This window comes from Myxocyprinus asiaticus, chromosome 5 (genome assembly GCF_019703515.2).
Source record: "Myxocyprinus asiaticus isolate MX2 ecotype Aquarium Trade chromosome 5, UBuf_Myxa_2, whole genome shotgun sequence".
NCBI lineage: Eukaryota > Metazoa > Chordata > Actinopteri > Cypriniformes > Catostomidae > Myxocyprinus > Myxocyprinus asiaticus.
In genome coordinates this window covers 45,710,557-45,729,977 of record NC_059348.1, presented here as the reverse complement: position 1 = coordinate 45,729,977, position 19,421 = coordinate 45,710,557, and the positions used below count along the sequence as shown (strand labels likewise).

Genomic DNA, 19,421 nt, shown 5'->3' with positions numbered 1-19,421 from the left:
AGGTATCATTTATGTCTGTGTGCGATGAGTTATGCACCAAAGTTTAATGCTCACAGTTAGGGGTTTGTTCAGTTATGAGCAATAGTAATGCTGTTGCTTGCCTGAGCAAGCACCACTAAAATGTTTGTGTGAAAGAACGTGTTTGGGAGGACTGTTAAGAAGGAAGAGAGAGAGAAAGAGTGTGTCATTAATGATTAATATGTGCGGCAAAACTAAAGCATTCCCACACAACAAAGCCATTAATGCTGAACACAATTTGTGAGCCGTACAAGTGTGTGTAGAGGGGGTTATGAAGAATCAGTCCACATGAAATTTGCAGGAAATTACTTGTGTTTTCTCTCCTGGAACATGCGTCATAAAATGACAAGCAAATCGGTTAGAAAACCAAACTATAAACTGCATCTCTCTCTACATGTTAAAGGAATAAATGACCCAAAAAATGACAATTCTGTCATCATTTATTCACCCTTATTTTGTTCCAAACCTATAGGGCACAAAAGGAGATATTAGGCAGAATGTTAGCCCCTTAGTTACTTTTTATTGCCTGGACAAAAATATGCAATGAAAGTGAATGGTGACAGAGGCTAACATTCTGCCTAAAATCTTCATTTTGTGTTCTACAGTAGATAAAAATTAATACAGGTTTGAAACAACACGAGAGCTGAAAGTTAAAAGATGACAGAATTTTCATTTTTGGATGACCTGTCCCTTTAAGTGAAGGGTGTAAATTTGTGTTTGTGTGTGTGTGTTGTGTTTGCCACAGGAACATGTGTGACTGATTTCACACTAATAACATTACTGTCTGGGGCCAGAGGCATGTGCCGACAGGACCCCTCTCTCTGACGACCCCTTTAGATAAGACAAATATGCCCTACACACACACACACACACACACACACACACACACACACACACACAGACCCTCTGAAACAAATCACACCAGCTGAGTTAAATAAACTGAAACTAACATTCAACAATCCAACAGCCACAATCCTACATCAGACAAAACAAAGTGTAACACAAGGACTCCATATTCCTCCTCATCCAGTACCAAAACATCTGATCTCTAAGCCTAGATGTGCTACTTTGCATCTGGTTCATAATCTAATTTATTATTGTACAGCTTTTGTGTCCAGATATAAATGGTCGGGCTTAATCAATGAGAGCTAAAGAGCATCAACGTATCACAGTTTAAATGCTACATTCACACCATGTCGGAATTACCATAACTACAAAATGACAACTCCAAGCTGTTCACCTCCTGGGACTCAAAAATTATTTGTTTCTATGGCAACGCTCGTAACACCAAAATTGATTCATGTGCAGCTTTGTTGTTGATGACAGCAAAATAATCACTACATTAATTCACCTCTATATTTTCTTGCTAAATATTTGCGAAAAAGGAAGAGCTCCAGATAACACCAGCTATGATAAAATGGCATATCAAACACAAATATGTGCCGTTTTTCATGTGTAAATGTTTTGCAACAAATCAAAATAAAGCTTATTTACTTTCTTCATGCACATTTATGGACTTATAGTGCACAACTAATTGGTGCATGCTATTCCAAATTAAACTTGTTCCGCCTCTGAAGCAACTTTCCTTTCGGCTAACATCACAAATCCCTCTTACTTTTTTAACCCTTTCAATCCAGCCACCTGGCTCCATTCTGTTATGGAACGCCCACTTTTAACGATCCCATCAGATCCAATTTAAAGTCCTGCCCTACATTTTTCTTAAAGGTTCACTCAGTAATTTTTTCCCTCATTTAAAAAGTTTTACTTCAAAAGAAATTAATAGTAATTTTGAAACATATATATAAAATCATGACCACTCATGTGAGATGAAGAGTTCAGTCATATCAGTAACCTTATAAAAGCTCTTTTATTCTACATGCAGCAGGGGCACCTCATGGGGGCAGCCATGTTAGCATCACATGACCAGCTGAATACTACTCACTTAATCTCAGTAACTGCCCTGTTATTGGACACTTTCATTCATGGATTAAATTAATCCTGGTTTACAGTGCATAGTGAATTTCTACAATGGCACTGGTAACTGAAAACTACTGTGTTTGAATGATGCAGCATCCAGGCTGATAGGTGAGAGTGTAAACCAATGTAAGCCACTTTTTGCTCGTGTCATCTTGGATTTACAGTGACACCTAGTGGTGTGGATGCAGCATCATTCAAAGTCAATAGTTTTCAGTTACAGATGCCATTGTAGAAATTCACTATTCACAGTCAGGCATAATTCACTTAATCCAAGAGTGAAAGTGTCCAGTAACAAAATGGTTACTGAGATTAAGCGAGTAGTATTCAGTTAATCATGTGATTCTAAAATGGCAGCCCCCATGAGGGCGCCCCTGCCCCATGTAGAATAAAAAGCTTTTATAAAGTTACTGACACTGACGTGCAGAGAACAGGGGCTACAGGGGCACAAGCCCCTGCCCATTTCGTTCACAAATCAGCCCCTGTCCCTGCTCTCTCATCTCATGTGAGTGGTCATCATTTTATACATATGTTTCAAAATTACAATTCATTTCTTTAGGAGTAAAACTTTTTTAATGGGGAAACAATTACTGAGTGCACCTTTAAGAAGATTCTGTTTTGCTCAGAAATTAGTCCGATGTAAAATGGATTGCGAAGAGCGTTTCATGTTAACTGTTATAATCATTGCTATTTTTCTTTTCACATGACATCAAGTCAAATGACTGAAGTCAAAGCTTTCATAAAATTCAGAGTTTCCAACTTGACAAAGACATGAACATTTTTTACAAGTAGGAAACTCATAAATACAGTTATTCCGACATGACGTGAATGCAGCGCAAGTGTCAGCATCTCGGAGAGGCATCTATAGGCAACTGCTTTGAAAGTCTACTCTGTTACATATGTTACAATAAAAGCCTGTTAGATCATCCAGTGTGTTTGTTCTCTGCAGGGCAGCGCAGGAAGGAATGTATATTGTATTTGTGGTTATTTTCAGGACTTTTCCACGGGGTTGGTTTGATAATGTTCACCACAAACTCAGCAGTTTTGCCAAAGATAAAAAACTGAAGTCAGTCCAAAAACAACGCAAAGGCATCTGGTCCATGTTAGAGTGAAGTTCTGATTAACCTGTCTGTTCCGAGACTCAAGGAAGTTCATCCAAAACACTCCCAACATTCCACAGCACGCATTAACATTTATGCTCTTATGCTAGCTGCGGGCTTTAGCAGGCATTAGTTGCATATGTTGTGAACATTTAAGCTCAGTTAATGGACAAATAAAGTTGTGGAACTCCCCTGAATTCCGTGAGAACAAAATAATACTACTGCCGAGTTATAGTTTAATGCCAAGCTTAGGGAAAGTATGAATAGTCTTTTTATTGATCTGTCTGAACATATTGAAGTTGGAGATATATGTCCATCTCTACTGTATATCTCTCTTGCTTGCAGGTTTTTCTATTTCTTGTAAGTGAGACAGACAATCATGGAAGTTTTTAAATGTATCTGATAAAGGCTTGATAAACATCTGGAATCTTAGCCAGTACACATGAAATCCAAGTCAAACACATTAAGAGTGATTATTTCTGAGCTGAGACATGGTTTGCAGTTACCACTTGATGACCTCCAGAGGACCGAGTTTATGTTCCAACCAAATCTTGTGATTGCCTGCTTCATCATAGAATAAGATTTCAAATGATTGTCTTTGTTCCGTTTTAATTCTTGCAGCTTTTAGGCCTTGAGTTTGAGTTTGCTGAAGAGCAGTGACATCTTGTCAACAAGACTATGTTTAAAATGGAATGCTAGTGTACTGCTTACTACATACTGTGTAGTATTTACTGTATGCCTACTATTTTCTGAAACTTTATCCATTTTAAAATTTCAAACAATAGTATGATATCACAAGACCTCCTTAAGTTACATTTAATTCAGTGGCGTTCAGTTATTATTTTGACAGAATAATCAAATAATGCGTAAAAAAGCATACTAAATATCATATCATTGGTTCATACTTCACATTGGATATGAAAGATCAAGGTGAATGCACTGTGGAATTCAATACAATTTCATGCAATGTGGAATAAAGTACAATTTCACGCAGTGTGCTATGGTTGTAAATATGTACAGTAAATGTAGCAAATAATTCGGGTACAGTTTTCCATGCATAAAGTGTACATTATGTATACTGCATACTTCACAAATAGCTTGAGTAGTATGGTAGTATGCCATTCAGAAAATACCCTAACTCTCTCCAACTCTACATCTATATCTATATCTATCTCTCTCACACACAAATACACACAAACTGATCAAGATGGACTGATGGACCACAGATGGAGCCCAGGGGCCCAAAGCAGGCCACTCAGCAGCAGAGACTTTTCATTGGTCCCTTGGCACTGAAATCCAACCCAAATTGTAAAGCAGGCCTGCGTAACTGACAGCTGCTGATTTATGCCCTATTTACAAGATGTTTAATGACAGAGTCATCAAACCACTCTCATTTATGAGATTTAGTTCACTCAGAGCCCTATGTTGATGCTGTTAACTAAACAACTGCAATGAGCCACGAGGCATTAACAAGCTGACTCCAACCTCAGTATCATTTAATGTCATTGTCTTTCAGCCTCCTCATTAAGAAAACAATCAGCTTAATTACTCATGAGATGCTGAGGCCTCATCAATCTTCTGAAAATGAAACCATTACCAGAGAATTTTCAGAACGCATGTGCCTTTTTCTGTTTTGACTCCTCACATTCTTCTCATTCTCAAAGATTTTCTTTTGGGGAATAAACATCGCGTTTTCTTTACTTTTTGGGAAAAAAAGCCCCATTCCTCTTAGTGTTAAATGTAGATCCATTGTCATCAGTCCCAGATTTTTGTGCTTAAACAGAGATCATCTACCTAATTCTGCTTTAGAAAAAAAATTATATTTTATTTACAACCAATAGGTGGCACACATCAAGATTGAAGTGCTAAAATGATTTGATTTGCTTTTACAGGTAGAATTCCTATATCTGTGATTCATGATGCCCCAGTTTTCTCTAGAACATGAAGGCCGATTGTACTTACTTGCACTCCCGGCTCTCCAGATCGAAGTGTGGGTTAAAGTTGATGAGGATCTTCTGTTGGGGCTCCGGCGCCTGGATCAGCCAGGTACATTGCTGGTTCACAGGGTATCCAGACGGGTAACCAGGCGAGGTCACGTATCCGGCTCTGTTGATCGTGATTATAGAACCGCATGGACTTTCTAAAATCCAGAGAGGCACATCTATTGTTTAAAAAACTAACGGATAACTGTGTGTCATTTAACATTACATGTATCTCATTTTAGAAATTTGTGACAAACCCGGTAACCCAACACCCATATTACACTTTGTGTGAATGCCCTTTAATACATGCTGTTCGACAGATCATTGATCAGATAATATGATCAATTCAGGGCTAGAATATCGGTCAATGTCTCTGAGCTGACAAAACAGCGCATTTCAATTACTGTAGGGTGAATTCAGGTAAATTAGGCCATAGTGATCTCAATGTCAAAAACTGGTCCAATTTACCTGAATTCACCCTACATGGATCTTATGTGGTGTGGTGAGTAGATATGCCACTGTGTCTGGGTGTTTGAGTCTGATAACACACACCCAACACCCTCCCTCTATCACACGCACACTGAGACTGACAGAATCTCTCTCAGTGCACAGTGCACACTGACACAATATCGACCAATCTACTTGTCTTACAAAAATAATGAGTGAATTAATATATATATATATATATATATACTACTTTTGAACGGTAGTGTATATATATATATATATATATATATATATATATATATATATATATATATATATATATATATATATATATATACACACTACCGTTCAAAAGTTTGGGGTCCCTTGCCTGAAATGTTTCTCATGATCTTAAAAACCTTTTGATCTGAAGGCGTATGCTTAAATGTTTGAAATTAGTTTTGTAGAAAAAAAATATAATTGTGCCAACATATTAATTTATTTAATTTCAAAACTAAAATTTTATTAATACAAAAATGTTTTTGAAATGGATGATTTGGACCGAATAATTAAGAAAAGCAGCCACTAAGTGTCCAGCATATAGATGGGAACTCCTTCAATACTGTTTAAAAAGCATCCCACGGTGATACCTCAAGAAGTTGGTTGAGAAAATGTCAAGAGTACATGTCTGCAAATTCTAGGCAAAGTGTGGCCACTTTGAAGATGCTACAATATAACATAGTTTTTTAGTTACAACATAATTCCCATATTTCCATTTCTATTATTCCATAGTTGTGATGACTTTACTATTATTCTAAAATGTGAAAAAAATAAAATAAAAAAATAAAGAATGAGTAAGTGACCCTAAACCTTTGAAAGGTAGTGTGTATATATATATATATATATATATATATATATATATATATATATATATATATATATATATATATATATATATATATATCCAGTACTTAAAATAGAATTTGTTCTGAAATCACTATATATATATATATCCAGTACTTAAAATAGAATTTGTTCTGAAATCACTATATATATATATATCCAGTACTTAAAATAGAATTTGTTCTGAAATCACTATATATATATATATCCAGTACTTAAAATAGAATTTGTTCTGAAATCACTGTAAAGGTAATTTAAAATGTGCTATAAATTATTAAAGGCGGTAACCTGAAATTGATTTAACACTTACATTTTTTGTTGTTGTTGTAACCTAATATACAGTCTTCAGGTTGATTCAGTGTTGTTAAATATGTTTTAATATTTTGTATTACTTGAATAAAACCAGTTAATTTAGATATTACCACATGACCCATTTTCAGGTTGACATTTTCATAAAAACAAAAATACTTAATAATAAGGCCTACTTAAAAAAGATCTAAGCTAAAACAACAAGTTATTTAGGGGTTCCTGTAGCACAACTGGTAGAGAGCATGGTGCTTGCCCCATGGGTTGATTCCCAGGGAACAGTTAAACTGATAATAATGTATTCTTTGAATGCACTGTAAGTCGCTATGGATAAAAGCATCTGCCAAATGCGTAAATGTGAATAAAATATATTACTGAAACAGCCTGAACATTAGGTTAGACACCAAAGAAAGGGATTTCTAATGGTCAGATCAGTTATGCATAGCATCAACTGCACATTTTCACTTTTTACATTGTAAATAAAAAAACAGCCATACATTCTGTAGCTTTGTGCGTAATTATATGCCCCCCTCTTAATTACTGTTTCTTTCTGTTTTCCTCTCTGAAACAGCAGCCCTACAGGTGACCAGCCTCTGCAATAACGGACCAAAGCAATAACCTCTCTGAGCCCCTCTTCTGTTCGCTGCGCAACGGTGTAAGGAACTGAAAAATACACCCATAACCAACTCACCCGTTAGTGCGCGAACCACGGACAGTCCCGTTAAAGTCACCAGCAGTAAAGACCAATACATCCTCAGACAATTTAGTCTGTTCAGTTACCTCCTCAGATCTTTGTGAGTTTTTATTTATTTATTTTGAATCCACACGGTTGTTTGGAGTCTGGAGAAAGCGCGTCAGCCGGAGCGCATCCTGTCACTCAGACCCAGCGAACTGCCGTCTCCTCTTCCATATGGTGGTGTTGAACAAAACTCTTCATCCTCAGCCCGGAAAATGAGGTTTCTCAAACAGCCACTGCTGTAGTTGCTATAATGTCATAATCCAAAATCTTGAGGGACTTGACAGCGCGTCCTCGTTGGCAGCGGGGCTTGTGAGCGCTTCTGCAAGCACTCGGGTCACTCCCTTTAAATTATGGATTTCCGTCCTCTCTGTCGCGCGTGGACGGGCACTTGTAGAAATTTTAGTAGCTTTTCATTGGCGTGAAGGTTTCAGCATCTGATCTGAAGACTGTGGGTCTCAAAGCTGTGGGCGCACACACACAGGCACTGGTTGCGCTTTCCTCCCGTTCCTCCTCCTTGAGAGTGAATGGGCAGAACTGGAAACGAGCAAACCCTCCAGCCCCTTCCAGGCAGCGCTTTCTCTCTGCCAGCCAGACACGGAGACTGTGGGCCAAACTAAAGAGGCTTTGCGCTTCTCTGCGTGGGAGTGCAATGCTGAAACAAGATGTTCTTCAAAGTACCCAGTTAGTGCAGGAGGAGAGTAAAAATAATGAGGTCTTTGCGCAGTTTACCATCACAAAAACTTGCTTTAGTTGTTAAACATTGACGTGAATAATTTGCTGCTGTGTTGGTTTTGTAAGCTCAAAGGAATGTTCCGGGTACAACAAGTTAAGCCTTTGTGGCATGATGTTGATTACCATTAAAACATTTTACAAAAAGCAAAAATCGCTGTTAAAATAAGGTGCTTACATGGAAGTCAATTGGGCCAGTGCATAAACATTAAAATACACTGTTTCTAAAGTATAGCCACAAGACGTAAACATTACACACATTAACATTATTTTAGTGTGATAGAATCGCTTACTAACCTTATCAGTGTAAAGTTATATCCAATATTACAACTTTGTTAAAATGGCAACACTGGTAAACCTTGTAGCTAATCTGTAAACAACCTAATGCATTTAAATCCTTAATGGGCCCTTTCACTTCCATTGTCTCGAGATTTTTGCATTTTTTTAATTGTTTTTTGGGTCATTAACATTTAGCCACAAATGTTGTCATGACGTTAACATGATTTTATTGTGTTAAAATCCCTTACTAAACTTATCAGTGTAAAGTTATATCCAATATTACAACTTTGTTACAATGACCTTGTAATCTGTTAAACAACATAATGCCAGTAAATCCCTGATTTTATCACACTACAATTACATTAACACTTAAAATGCATACATTTTGTGGCTATAATTTTGAAACAATGTGTATTTTATTGTTTATGCGCTGGCCCCATTCATTTCCATTGTAAGCTTTATACCACGATTTTCTTTTTTTTAAATAAATAAATAAACGAGTCAAAATTGTTTTGTGGGTAATCAACATTAAGCCACAAATGATGTTATTATGTTAACATGATTTTAGTGGTGGTGGTGTAATGGGCTAAAGCACATAAGTGGTAATCATAAGGTTGCTGGTTCAATCCCCACAGCCACTTGCCCATTGTGTCCTTGAGCAAGACACTTAACTCCAGGTTGCTCCAGGGGATTGTCCCTGTAATAAGTGCACTGTAAGTCACTTTGGATAAAAGTGTCTGCCAAATGCATTAATGTAAATCTTATTATGTTAAAATCGCTTACTAGCCTTATCAGTGTAAAGTTATAATAAAAGAAGGAATGAGTCAGAATTATTTTTGTGGTAATCAACATTATGCCACAAATGCTGTCAGTTGAGCTTAACTTGCTTTGCACATCCCTTTAATATGAGGGGCTCACATTGTGCATGTATTAATGTAGATCTTTGCACATTGCAAGATGGATTCGAAGTGCGCCAACTCCATGAATGTGTTTCTCTGGCTCGTGACACAGTGACATAAAAAATGTGTAGCACGTAGTCTCTTTCAGCGCTCAGAGGCGCACCAGAGCAGCCAGCGCTGCAATCTGATCATCCACTGGGAGAGAGAAAGCGAGAGAAAGAGGGAGGGAAGAGAGGGGCAAAATATTTTTCAGCGCATTCTGCTCACAGAGGTACCATAGTAAGGATGTTTTACAGGGTAATATCTCTAGTGTGAAGGGTGAAGAACATGAAGTGAGCTGACAGTGGTTTTAAGGAGTTCAGCCATTGGCACTGACCATCATCTCATCTGTAATCCTTTGCGATTTAAAGGAATAGTTCACATGTGAATGTTGTGGCTTCAAGACTCATAATCTTTATATCATTCCAAACCCATATGACATTTATTATTTACAAAATGCACCATTAAAATAGTCCATATGACTTGTGTGCTACTTTATAAGTTTTCTGAATCTATACAGCAGATTTGTGTTAGGACCAGATCAAAACTGAATCATTATTCACAAAAAATTCACTCTCCTTTACCATAGCTCTCACTTTGCTTTGCGCATGAAGATGGGCCACACTGTTGGTTGTTGCATGTCTCTGACTCGCTAAGTTCTACAAAACATTTCTTTATGTGCTCTAAAAAAAAAAAAAAAAAAAGTCGAAGGGTTTTGAATGCAGTGTGGGTGAGTAAATGATGACAGAATTAACATTCACTCATTATCCTGCAGCAGGCACTGATTGTTCTAAGCCCTAAGGCGATAATTAATCAGATAGTTCTCATAATATAACTAAGCAGTCAATGAAATCCCTTTTCAAGACAGACATGCCTCTAAACTCTAGATAAAATGCCATTAACCGATCAGAAGACTCGAAGGACATAACATTACAAAAAGTACCATGGTGGTACCACGCTAGTAATATTAAAGGAATATTCCTGGTTCAATACAAGTTAAGCTCAGTCGACAGCATTTTATGGCATATTTCGACTTGTCCCTCCTTTTTCTTTAAAAAACATGTAAAATCTGGGAGTGGTGATGTGGGCATGGCCGAGTGATGTCTGTGGAGAGCAAGACCAGTAAGGAAGAGCAGTAAGGATTGACACCTGTGGAAAATTATCTCTAACACCTGTTTTGTGTTGCAGTAAGAGCTGAAGAGTGATAAAAGGGCAGTCCAGACCTCCGGAAGTTAGGGAGAGAGATACACACACAGCCGTGTTTGTGTGTGTGCCATTTTGTTATGCTGAAAAGCAAACCTTTTTGTGTCACTAGAAAGTGTATAAAGATAAAGACTTACGTTGGATATTTACCCGGCTCCCGTTTCCTCCTTAACAAAGAGAGCTAGAGATTCATCACACTGGGTTATACTGGAAGTGAAACCGAAGGGGGAAAATCCGTAAACATAAAATAATTAAAATAAATAAAGTTTAGCCACAAGACATAAACTATATGCTTGTTAACATGATTTTAGTGTAATAAAATCTCTCACTAACCTTTTCTGTGTAGTTAAATTCAATTTTACAACTTTGTTGCTATGACGACGCAATGCTGTAAATGCTAAAACCCTAAAACGACTGTATAATTTACAATTTAAACAACTTTGCAGCTCAAATAATACACAAGTTTTAACAGAATAATTAATGTAAGTGCTTTTATGAAATGATAAGCTCGACATTTCTGCCTTTAAACCCTGAAAACATTGGCCCCATTCAATTCCAATATAAGTGCTTCACTGAAAGCTTGATTTTTGCTTTGTTAAAGAAAAAGAGAGACAAGACGAAACTATTCATTGGGGTAATCAATATTATGCCACAAATGCTGTTGATTGATCTTAACTGGTATTGAACCCAAAATATTCCTTTAACATCAAAGTACTTTGATATATAACATGGGAATGAATGATTACTATATCCATGTACCATTATATGGTACTCTAAGGTATTTCAAAGAATACCACAGTATTGCTGTAAATATCCAAACAACCATGTTCACTTTTGTTAGTGTATTACAGTAAACTGAATCATATCTTAGACCCAGTTAGAAATTAAAAGTACATGCATGTGAGGACAATGTATTCAAACACATGTGGTTCCATTTTACATGTACACATGCATGCTGTGCGTCTGTCATGCTGATGCATGTCTACAGATAGCACGGAACTGGTTAGATAACACCACAACCACTCACTGATTCAGACTTGCTTTTGACAAGATAAGGAGTCGTCAAACGCACAAACACAAGTGCACACACACAATTTGCAACATATTCCAGGACACATTCCAGCAGATGGTAAAAATTTAGAATAAGACTAAAGACTAGTCTGTTGACATGGATCTTCAGCTTACAGTGCACTCTGACTCGATCCATATGTTTCCGATGGGCTTTACAATTATGAACTCTGTATGTGTGTGTTAGTCAGAGTGGCTCACACAGTCAGTGTGTTAATCTCCTCACAAACACACTCTCTCGCTCTCTCTCTCTCTTCTCCTGCCTGTTTTATGATCCTGCCATGCTCAACAGTGCCTCAGGCCCCTGTACACAAAGAGATGTCTGCTACCCCGAGTGAGGGAGACAGAGTGAAAGAGAGAGAGAGTCAGAGAGATTTAGTGTAAGTCTGCCAGATTTGAGCCCCTGCCAAACCTGATATTTTAAAGTCACGTCGCTGAAAAACACAAAAGCACAGTTTAATATCCTGGTTGTTTTTTCTCACATATGGTTGAATCTTACGAAAACATGTCCAGATCTCATGTTCATTTAACCCCAAAATCAAAAGAAAACAAAAATAAATTACATTTTGTATAATGAAAATGAAGCCTATTTTTATAGGTCCTTTAAGATTTTGGCATTGTGACAATATTTTCATGACAATTAAGCACATTTGGCCACTAAATTCTCATTACTGTAATGCGTCTTGATATTTATTTTTTATTCCCATTTTCTCATTAGACTGGGGATTTTCATTAGATTCTCATTACTGTGATAGAGTATTTTTTTTATTACATTACAATTCAAATTACTGTAATGCAGTTTTATTATTTAAATCAGCATAATTTAAAGACAGTACAATTTATAAAACACATTTATATACATTTAACCCTGTCTTTGGAGAAATTTTTGTTTGGGTCAAAAAAGACCCGAAAGAGTACAGTGGAAATACAGGACACCTCCCTTTTAATTGCAAACATGAACATTGACATGGGCTTGTTTCTCACACTGAACATAAGCTTTTAAAATAGCATTTCACCTGGAAAGAGAGCCACCTATATATCAGTGGTAGTACTATACGTTAACAGATCATTTTGATTGAAAAAAGCTGATATTTGGAATACTTACATGTTGTATTTGTTTGAAACAAATACAGAATCATGGTTTATTTTCAAAAATATTTTTATTCCAAAATATATATTGTGCATGTTGCCGCTCTGGTGCTTCAGGCCGTTATGTGAAGAATGTGAAGAAACACAGTGAACACACATAGTCATACACACCCAGTAAATCAAACTCATGCACACAGTCACTTTTGATAGTGAGACTGAGACAGAGAGATACTTTTTCAGCCCCAGAAGAGAAATTTTGTCAATTTGAATTTAAAACTTTTCAAATATGTTGTGTTTCCCATCAGAATTCCTACCATTCTGTCTGAAAAGAACTGGACTATTGGGCTGCTGAAAAGGGAGTTTGTGCAAAGTTTCAATTTGTGGCCATTTTTGTTACACCTTGTATCATTGTACCTTGTATCATAAAATGTGTTCTTTAGATCAAAACAGTATTTTTCAGGCTGGTCCAGTCAAGTTAATTTACACTGGGTACAACAGGGCTAAAGGATCCACGGGGTAAAAGGCTCCATTGATTTTATTTTCTCCCAAAACACTAAATAGCAACAAAAACTACCAAAACTACGAAAAACTACTTTCCTAAACACCTGTTTGTCACTATACACTACAAAAAAAGTTTCCTGTTCCATGAGATCTTTGCATGTGATGTCTAAAGGATGATTTTGAGGCAATCTAGTCTCATTTTTATTATTTTTTTAAATGTTGCAAATGTATGTAGCTAATGAAAATTGACATTAAAATTTATTTTGAGACAAAATACTTATATAATTTTTAGTTTTGTTTAATGTAATTAAATCAAACATTTTCAATAACTGTCCAATAAGTGAAAGGATAGCATTTGGGGTAAAAAAAAAACCCTGTTGCAGGGGCTAAAGGCCCCTATTAAACACATTGTTTTTCTTGAGTGGAGGGATTAGATTTGATATGAAGAATGTTCAAAGTGGGCTCATATTGACTCATCCAATCATAATAGAGATTAGTTTGTTTATAGAATACTTGAGATGTAATAAAATGCCTTTGACTTTGAAATTGTTGACTTTTCCTGAAGTAGTTATTCTGAGTAAGCATCATCTTAATTTGTTACTCAAAAAAGCATCTTGCTGTCACAAAATTATTTGCATTACTTGACAAATTGTGCTCTATAACTATTACCTTAGTATCTACACAATATCACTTTAAACCCCCTAGGGGCCTTTTACCCCAAGTGTCAGGTATATTCTATCCCCTAAACCTAACCCTCACAGAAACCTTTTGGCATTTTTATATTTTCAAAAAACAAACAAAAAAACAAACAAACATTGTTTAGTATGTTTTTAAAGCCATTTGAAATACAGGGACACTAGGGGTGTCCTCATAAACCACATTTATAGCATAATACCCTCATAATTACTTGTGTGTAACCTAAACATGTCCTTGTAAACCACAAAAACCAACACACACACACACACACACACACACACACATATTGGGTTTTCATGTTTTATGAGTACTCTCCATAGACATCATGATTTTTATACTGTGCAAACTTTATATTCTATCCCTTAACCCTACCACTAAACCTAACCCTCACAGAAAACGTTCTGCATTTTTATATTTTCAAAAAACATAATTTAGTATGATTTATAAGATGTTTTCTTCATGGGGACCGACAGATTGTCCCCACAACGTCAAAAATTTCAGGTTTTACTATCCTTGTGGGGACATTTAGTTGGTATATGTTGGTACTCTTATCATTAAGAGGACTCCCCATAATCATATTGATTTTTTAGTGTACAAAATTCCATCCCCTAACCCTAACTCTACCCCTAAACCTAACACTCACAGAAACCTTTTGGCATTTTTACATTTTCAAAAAAAAAGTAATTCAAAGCTGTTTGAATTACAAGGACACTATGGGTGTCCTCACAAACCAGATTTATAGAATAATACCTTCATAATTACTTGTGTGCAACCAAAAAAAATATTTCTTTGTAAACCACAAAAACCAACACACACACACAGAATCATAATGCACCCCTGAAAAACACCCTTTGTCACCATAGGAACACGGCTTGTTCCCATGGTGACAACTGAAGTTGTCTGTAATTATGTACTGTATAACAAGTACTGTAATTATGACTCCGCATCAACAGGTGAGAGTCAATTACTGTCACCTCCTATTCAACCCCCCCCCCCCCCCCCCCCCACACACACACACACTTGTGTAGCCTTCTGTGATTTTTAGCCTTCAGATGTGTGCATCTCTCTGTGGTAATCCACCAGATATTTAAGAGGAAGAGGCTGAGAAAATCCAGCTTATTTCTGTGGCTCAACAAGATTTGCAATCATAAACATGGTTTGAAATAAAAGCCTGGTTCTGAGTGTTTGAGCATTCCTAACCAGAGGTGGGTAGTAACAAACATTTACTCAGTTACATTTACTTGAGTAACGTTTTTGAGGAAAATTTATTTTAGAGTAGGTTTAAAAGTAGGTACTTTTTACTCTCAAGTAGATTTAAATGACTGGGTTTAATTTTAGTTCATGTGTAATTTACTGAGAGATTATTGAATGGGATTTTTACAACAGGAAGTTCATAGCTGTATTTCAGCCTCTTTTTTTTTTAATGAGATTTTAATAATCACAATCTTATGTGTATTACAGTGTTTATGGAAGAGATATTTTTCTAAGTCATTTTAAATCCAGTTAATCAAGCCGAGTCTATCACTGCTGCAGCATCAAGCTCTTCAAACAAATTGAAACACTTTCTTTGCTCCGCACAGTGAAAAAAGAATAGTTTCGTCATACAATGCCTTCATTTAACAAGACAAGTGGATATTTCAAGATTAAAATTGAAACTCCAACTTAAGGCAGCACGTCGAGGTAAATTGTGGCTCTAATGCTAACACGGGCTTTTCTGTGTAATGAGATGGTCATTTTCAGGTTGATTCTGTAACTGGGCTCTTATGACATCAGTTTTTAAGTGTATATATTTAAATTAATGCAGCAATATATCAATGCGCTTTGTCCCGCTTCCCGCATGTCATGAGCATTATTTACGCATTTACCCTGCGCCCTCGCGGGGATACTGGAAACTATGGCAGCTACTTCGGTCTGATTAACTGAATAAATCCATGTAAACATCCAAGTTAAGTGTAAATGCCTTTTGCTCTGCTGTTCACGTGCTGTGGAGCGCGAACAGACAGCATTTCTACGCGTGCACTACGAGGTATGCACATGAGAGATGTACGGGTGCGAGGCAATGGAGAAGAGAGTGGCTGTGTACGAAATCGTTCACTTATTCACTACACAGGATGTACAGCAGAATGATGGCCTAATGTCGGACAATTTTCTAACTTCCGCATTTATAGTAAAAGAGTAAGTAAATCATTCACTTGTTGCTGTGTGTTGTATTGAAGAGACGGTAATAAAATCTGCTTCTTACTTTGCAGAGATCGTGACGATGCAGTGTTTCTTATCTCCATGTAAACCTCCATTTATATGTACCTGCATAACCTTCAGCCTTTATTTGTTTATTTACAAAGGCGATGTTTCATAAGCCATGCTGAATGCTAGATCTGTGTGTCAGTTAATTATACACTGCTAAGAAAGAGAGAATGCTCTCTGACAAGAATGGAGAGTAAAATGTGTTTATTAATTTGCCAAGATGAAACAAAATGCAGTTTTGGTGCAAAGAAAGTTAAAGCAGCATTTTCCTGGCATCTTTCTTCTCTCTGCTGGTTGTGTAAAGTTTGTGGAGGCGTGTCCTGTCGGCGCCTGATCTCTCATTCATTCTGTCTGTGCAACAGTGTGATAAAACGATGGCAAAGTGTGATATACAGTAAAACTATATGTGTTCAAAGCCAATGAGTTGGTTAATCATGTTGTTTAATCATGATTAATGATAATAATATGGCAGTGAGTGCACTATATCTCAGCAGTGAGTGATCGAAATCAGTGAGTGAATTCAGACGCTGACGTATACACTGAGCATGAGTGTACATCAAATGTACACTCAAAATTAGAGTGCATTGTGGACAAGAGTGGGTAAGAGTGCATTGTGGGTAAGTGAAAAAAGTAGGGAACGAGTGGCTCACTCAGAATTCAGACACTCCTACAAAATGGCGGACACCCGAAATAGTGCACTATATAGTGGATAGGGGACGGTTTCAGACACAGCGAGTGTTCTGCGACCGGGGTTGGTGCCTTACACAGGCTGCGTACTCTGTGTTTAGAGAGCGGTGGTGCTGAACTAACGATCTAAATTCTTTCGACACTGAAAACTGTAACTACACTGAAATAAGAATCCACAAAGGACTTTAAAAGCTATAAAATAGTGAAAGTATGCATTAATAAAACATGATCTTGCTTTGGTTTATATTTCAGCATTATATATAATGTCCCTGTGGGACATTTTACTGTTTTCAACATAATAATTACTAGAAAGGTTTCCAAACCTTTCTTTTCATTGACAAATTCGCCCAGATCTGAGAAGAGCCCTTAAAGTGATAGTTCAACCAAAATTAAAATACTAATTATTTACTCACCCTCATGCCACCCCAGATGTTATGACTTTCTTTCATCTGCTGAACTCAAATGAAGATTTTTAGAAGAATATCTCAGCTCTGTAGGTCCATCCAATGCAAGTGAATGGGTGGCAACATTTTAAAGCTAAACAAAATCACATAAGTAAGCATAAAAGTAATAAGACTCCAGTGGTTAAATCAATATCTTATGAAGCGATGTGATATGAGAATGTGTGGTTGAGAAACCAGGGTTTCTTCTTCTTGTGTTTTTGGTGATTTTGGTGTCTCGCAAAAAATGACAAATATTGATCTGTTTCTCACCCACACCTATCATATCACTTCTAAAGATATGGATTTAACTGCTGGAGTCTTATGGATTACTTTTATGCTGCCTTTATGTGCTTTTTGGAGCATAAACATTTTGGCACCCATTCACTTGCATTGTACTGACCTACAGAGCTAAAATATTCTTCTAAAAATCTTAATTTGCGTTCTGCTGAAGAAAGAAAGTCATACACATCTGGGATGGCATGAGGGTGAGTAAATGTTGAGAAAATTTTAATTTTTGGGTGAACTATCCCTTTAAAGTGATAGCTCAGCCATAATTTAATATTATGTCATCATTTCCCTATCCTCATGTTGTTCCAAACCCATGTGACCTTCTGTATTCTGTGGAACACAAAATATGTTAGACAGAATGTTAGAGATTGACAGTCTAGGTCACCATTCACTTTCAAAATATGGAGAAAAAAAAAACATTCACTGAAAGAAAATGGTGACTCAGGCAAACATTCTGTCTACTATCTCCTTATTGTGTTGCATGGAAGAAAGAAAGTCATATGGGTTTGGAACAACATGATAGTGAATGATGACAGAATTTCCATTAATAATAATAATAATAATTTTGTAATACATATTAAATTGTGTATTATGTAATGGAATATAGGGGAGTTAACATCTATTATGTCATTTGTGAAAGTAACGAGTTACTCACAACTTGAGTACTCTTTTAATTGGATAATTTCTTACTCTTACTCAAATAATTATTTATGTTAGTACTTCTACTTGAATAATTTGTTTTTTTTTTGTTTTTTTTTTTTAAGTATTTGTACTTTTACTTGAGTACAGTTTTTGGCTACTCTACCCACCTCTGTTCCTAACTATGGAAGAGACCTATAGAGTCCCACACACACAGATTAGCACATTTCATTCCCCAATGAGTAGCTTTAAAGAGACCAGAATTTTCCCCTCTGAATTCTGAATTCACCTTTATTATAATGTTAGTTTAGGTTTCATGCATCAAAAATAGTTGCAATTTAATTTTTCGCCCTTGGAACTAAATAGGCTTTTTATTACTGTACCTTTAAGACTTCTGTACACAGCCAAAAATGGCAACCTGCAATTATTACCTCAAGGATCTACTTGATTTAACCCATAAAAATTACTTTACTTTGTGTAACCTAATTTAGTCAGATTCAATTACATTTTTTAATTGAATAAATCCAGTTAATTTATTTAATACATTATAAAAATTAGTTAATGCATTAGGCATCATGAACAAACAATTAACTATATATGTTTAACAGCATTAATTAATATTTGTAAATGTTAGTTAATAAAACGTCTTGGTTACTGTCGTAACCTCCGTTCCCTGATGGAGGTAACGAGACATTGTGTTGATGTAGGGACTCTAGGGGTCGCTCTTGAGAGCCCCGAACACCTCAGATCTTTGAGAAAAGGCCAATGAGAATTGGCGAGTGGAATTTGCATGCCACACCCCCGGACATACCGGTATAAAAGGAGCTGGCTCGCAACCACTCATTCAGGTTTAGTGCTGAGGAACCGAGACAGGGTCCCGGCCATTTCAGTGGGTAGTACAGCATTGTGGCAGGGGGGACACAACATCTCGTTCCCTCCATCAGGGAACGGAGGTTACGACAGAAACCGAGACGTTCCCCTTCTGTCACTCACTCGACGTTGTGTCAATGTAGTGACACTAGGGGTCCCTATACGAAACGCCACAACTAGCTGAACCGTGTTACGTGGACTGCCAGTGCCGGTGCAAGCAAGCTGCTGCGTGAGTAGTAGCAGGTGCACCGGTCTGCACGTAGCCTCCCCCAACACCCCAAAAAATTCTGTATAGTTCC

General features: G+C 36.8%; 1 protein-coding gene across 3 annotated transcripts in view; it reads right to left on the bottom strand.

Moving 5' to 3' along the window:
- Positions 1 to 8,368, bottom strand: part of LOC127440614 (neuropilin-1a-like) — a 48,833-nt gene extending 40,465 nt beyond the window's left edge. Inside the window, exons 1-2 of one of the 3 annotated variants that reach the window (XM_051697296.1) lie at positions 7,401 to 8,368; positions 5,055 to 5,232 (exon numbers count right to left, since the gene is read on the bottom strand). In XM_051697296.1, the coding sequence (XP_051553256.1) occupies positions 5,055 to 5,232; positions 7,401 to 7,461 (239 nt within the window). In that variant the 5' untranslated portion in view covers positions 7,462 to 8,368. Of the gene's footprint in view, positions 1 to 5,054; positions 5,233 to 7,400 lie in introns of those variants that run through there. The other 2 variants (XM_051697295.1, XM_051697298.1) reach the window with 2 other exon arrangements.
- Between the last annotated feature and the right edge of the window lie 11,053 nt (positions 8,369 to 19,421).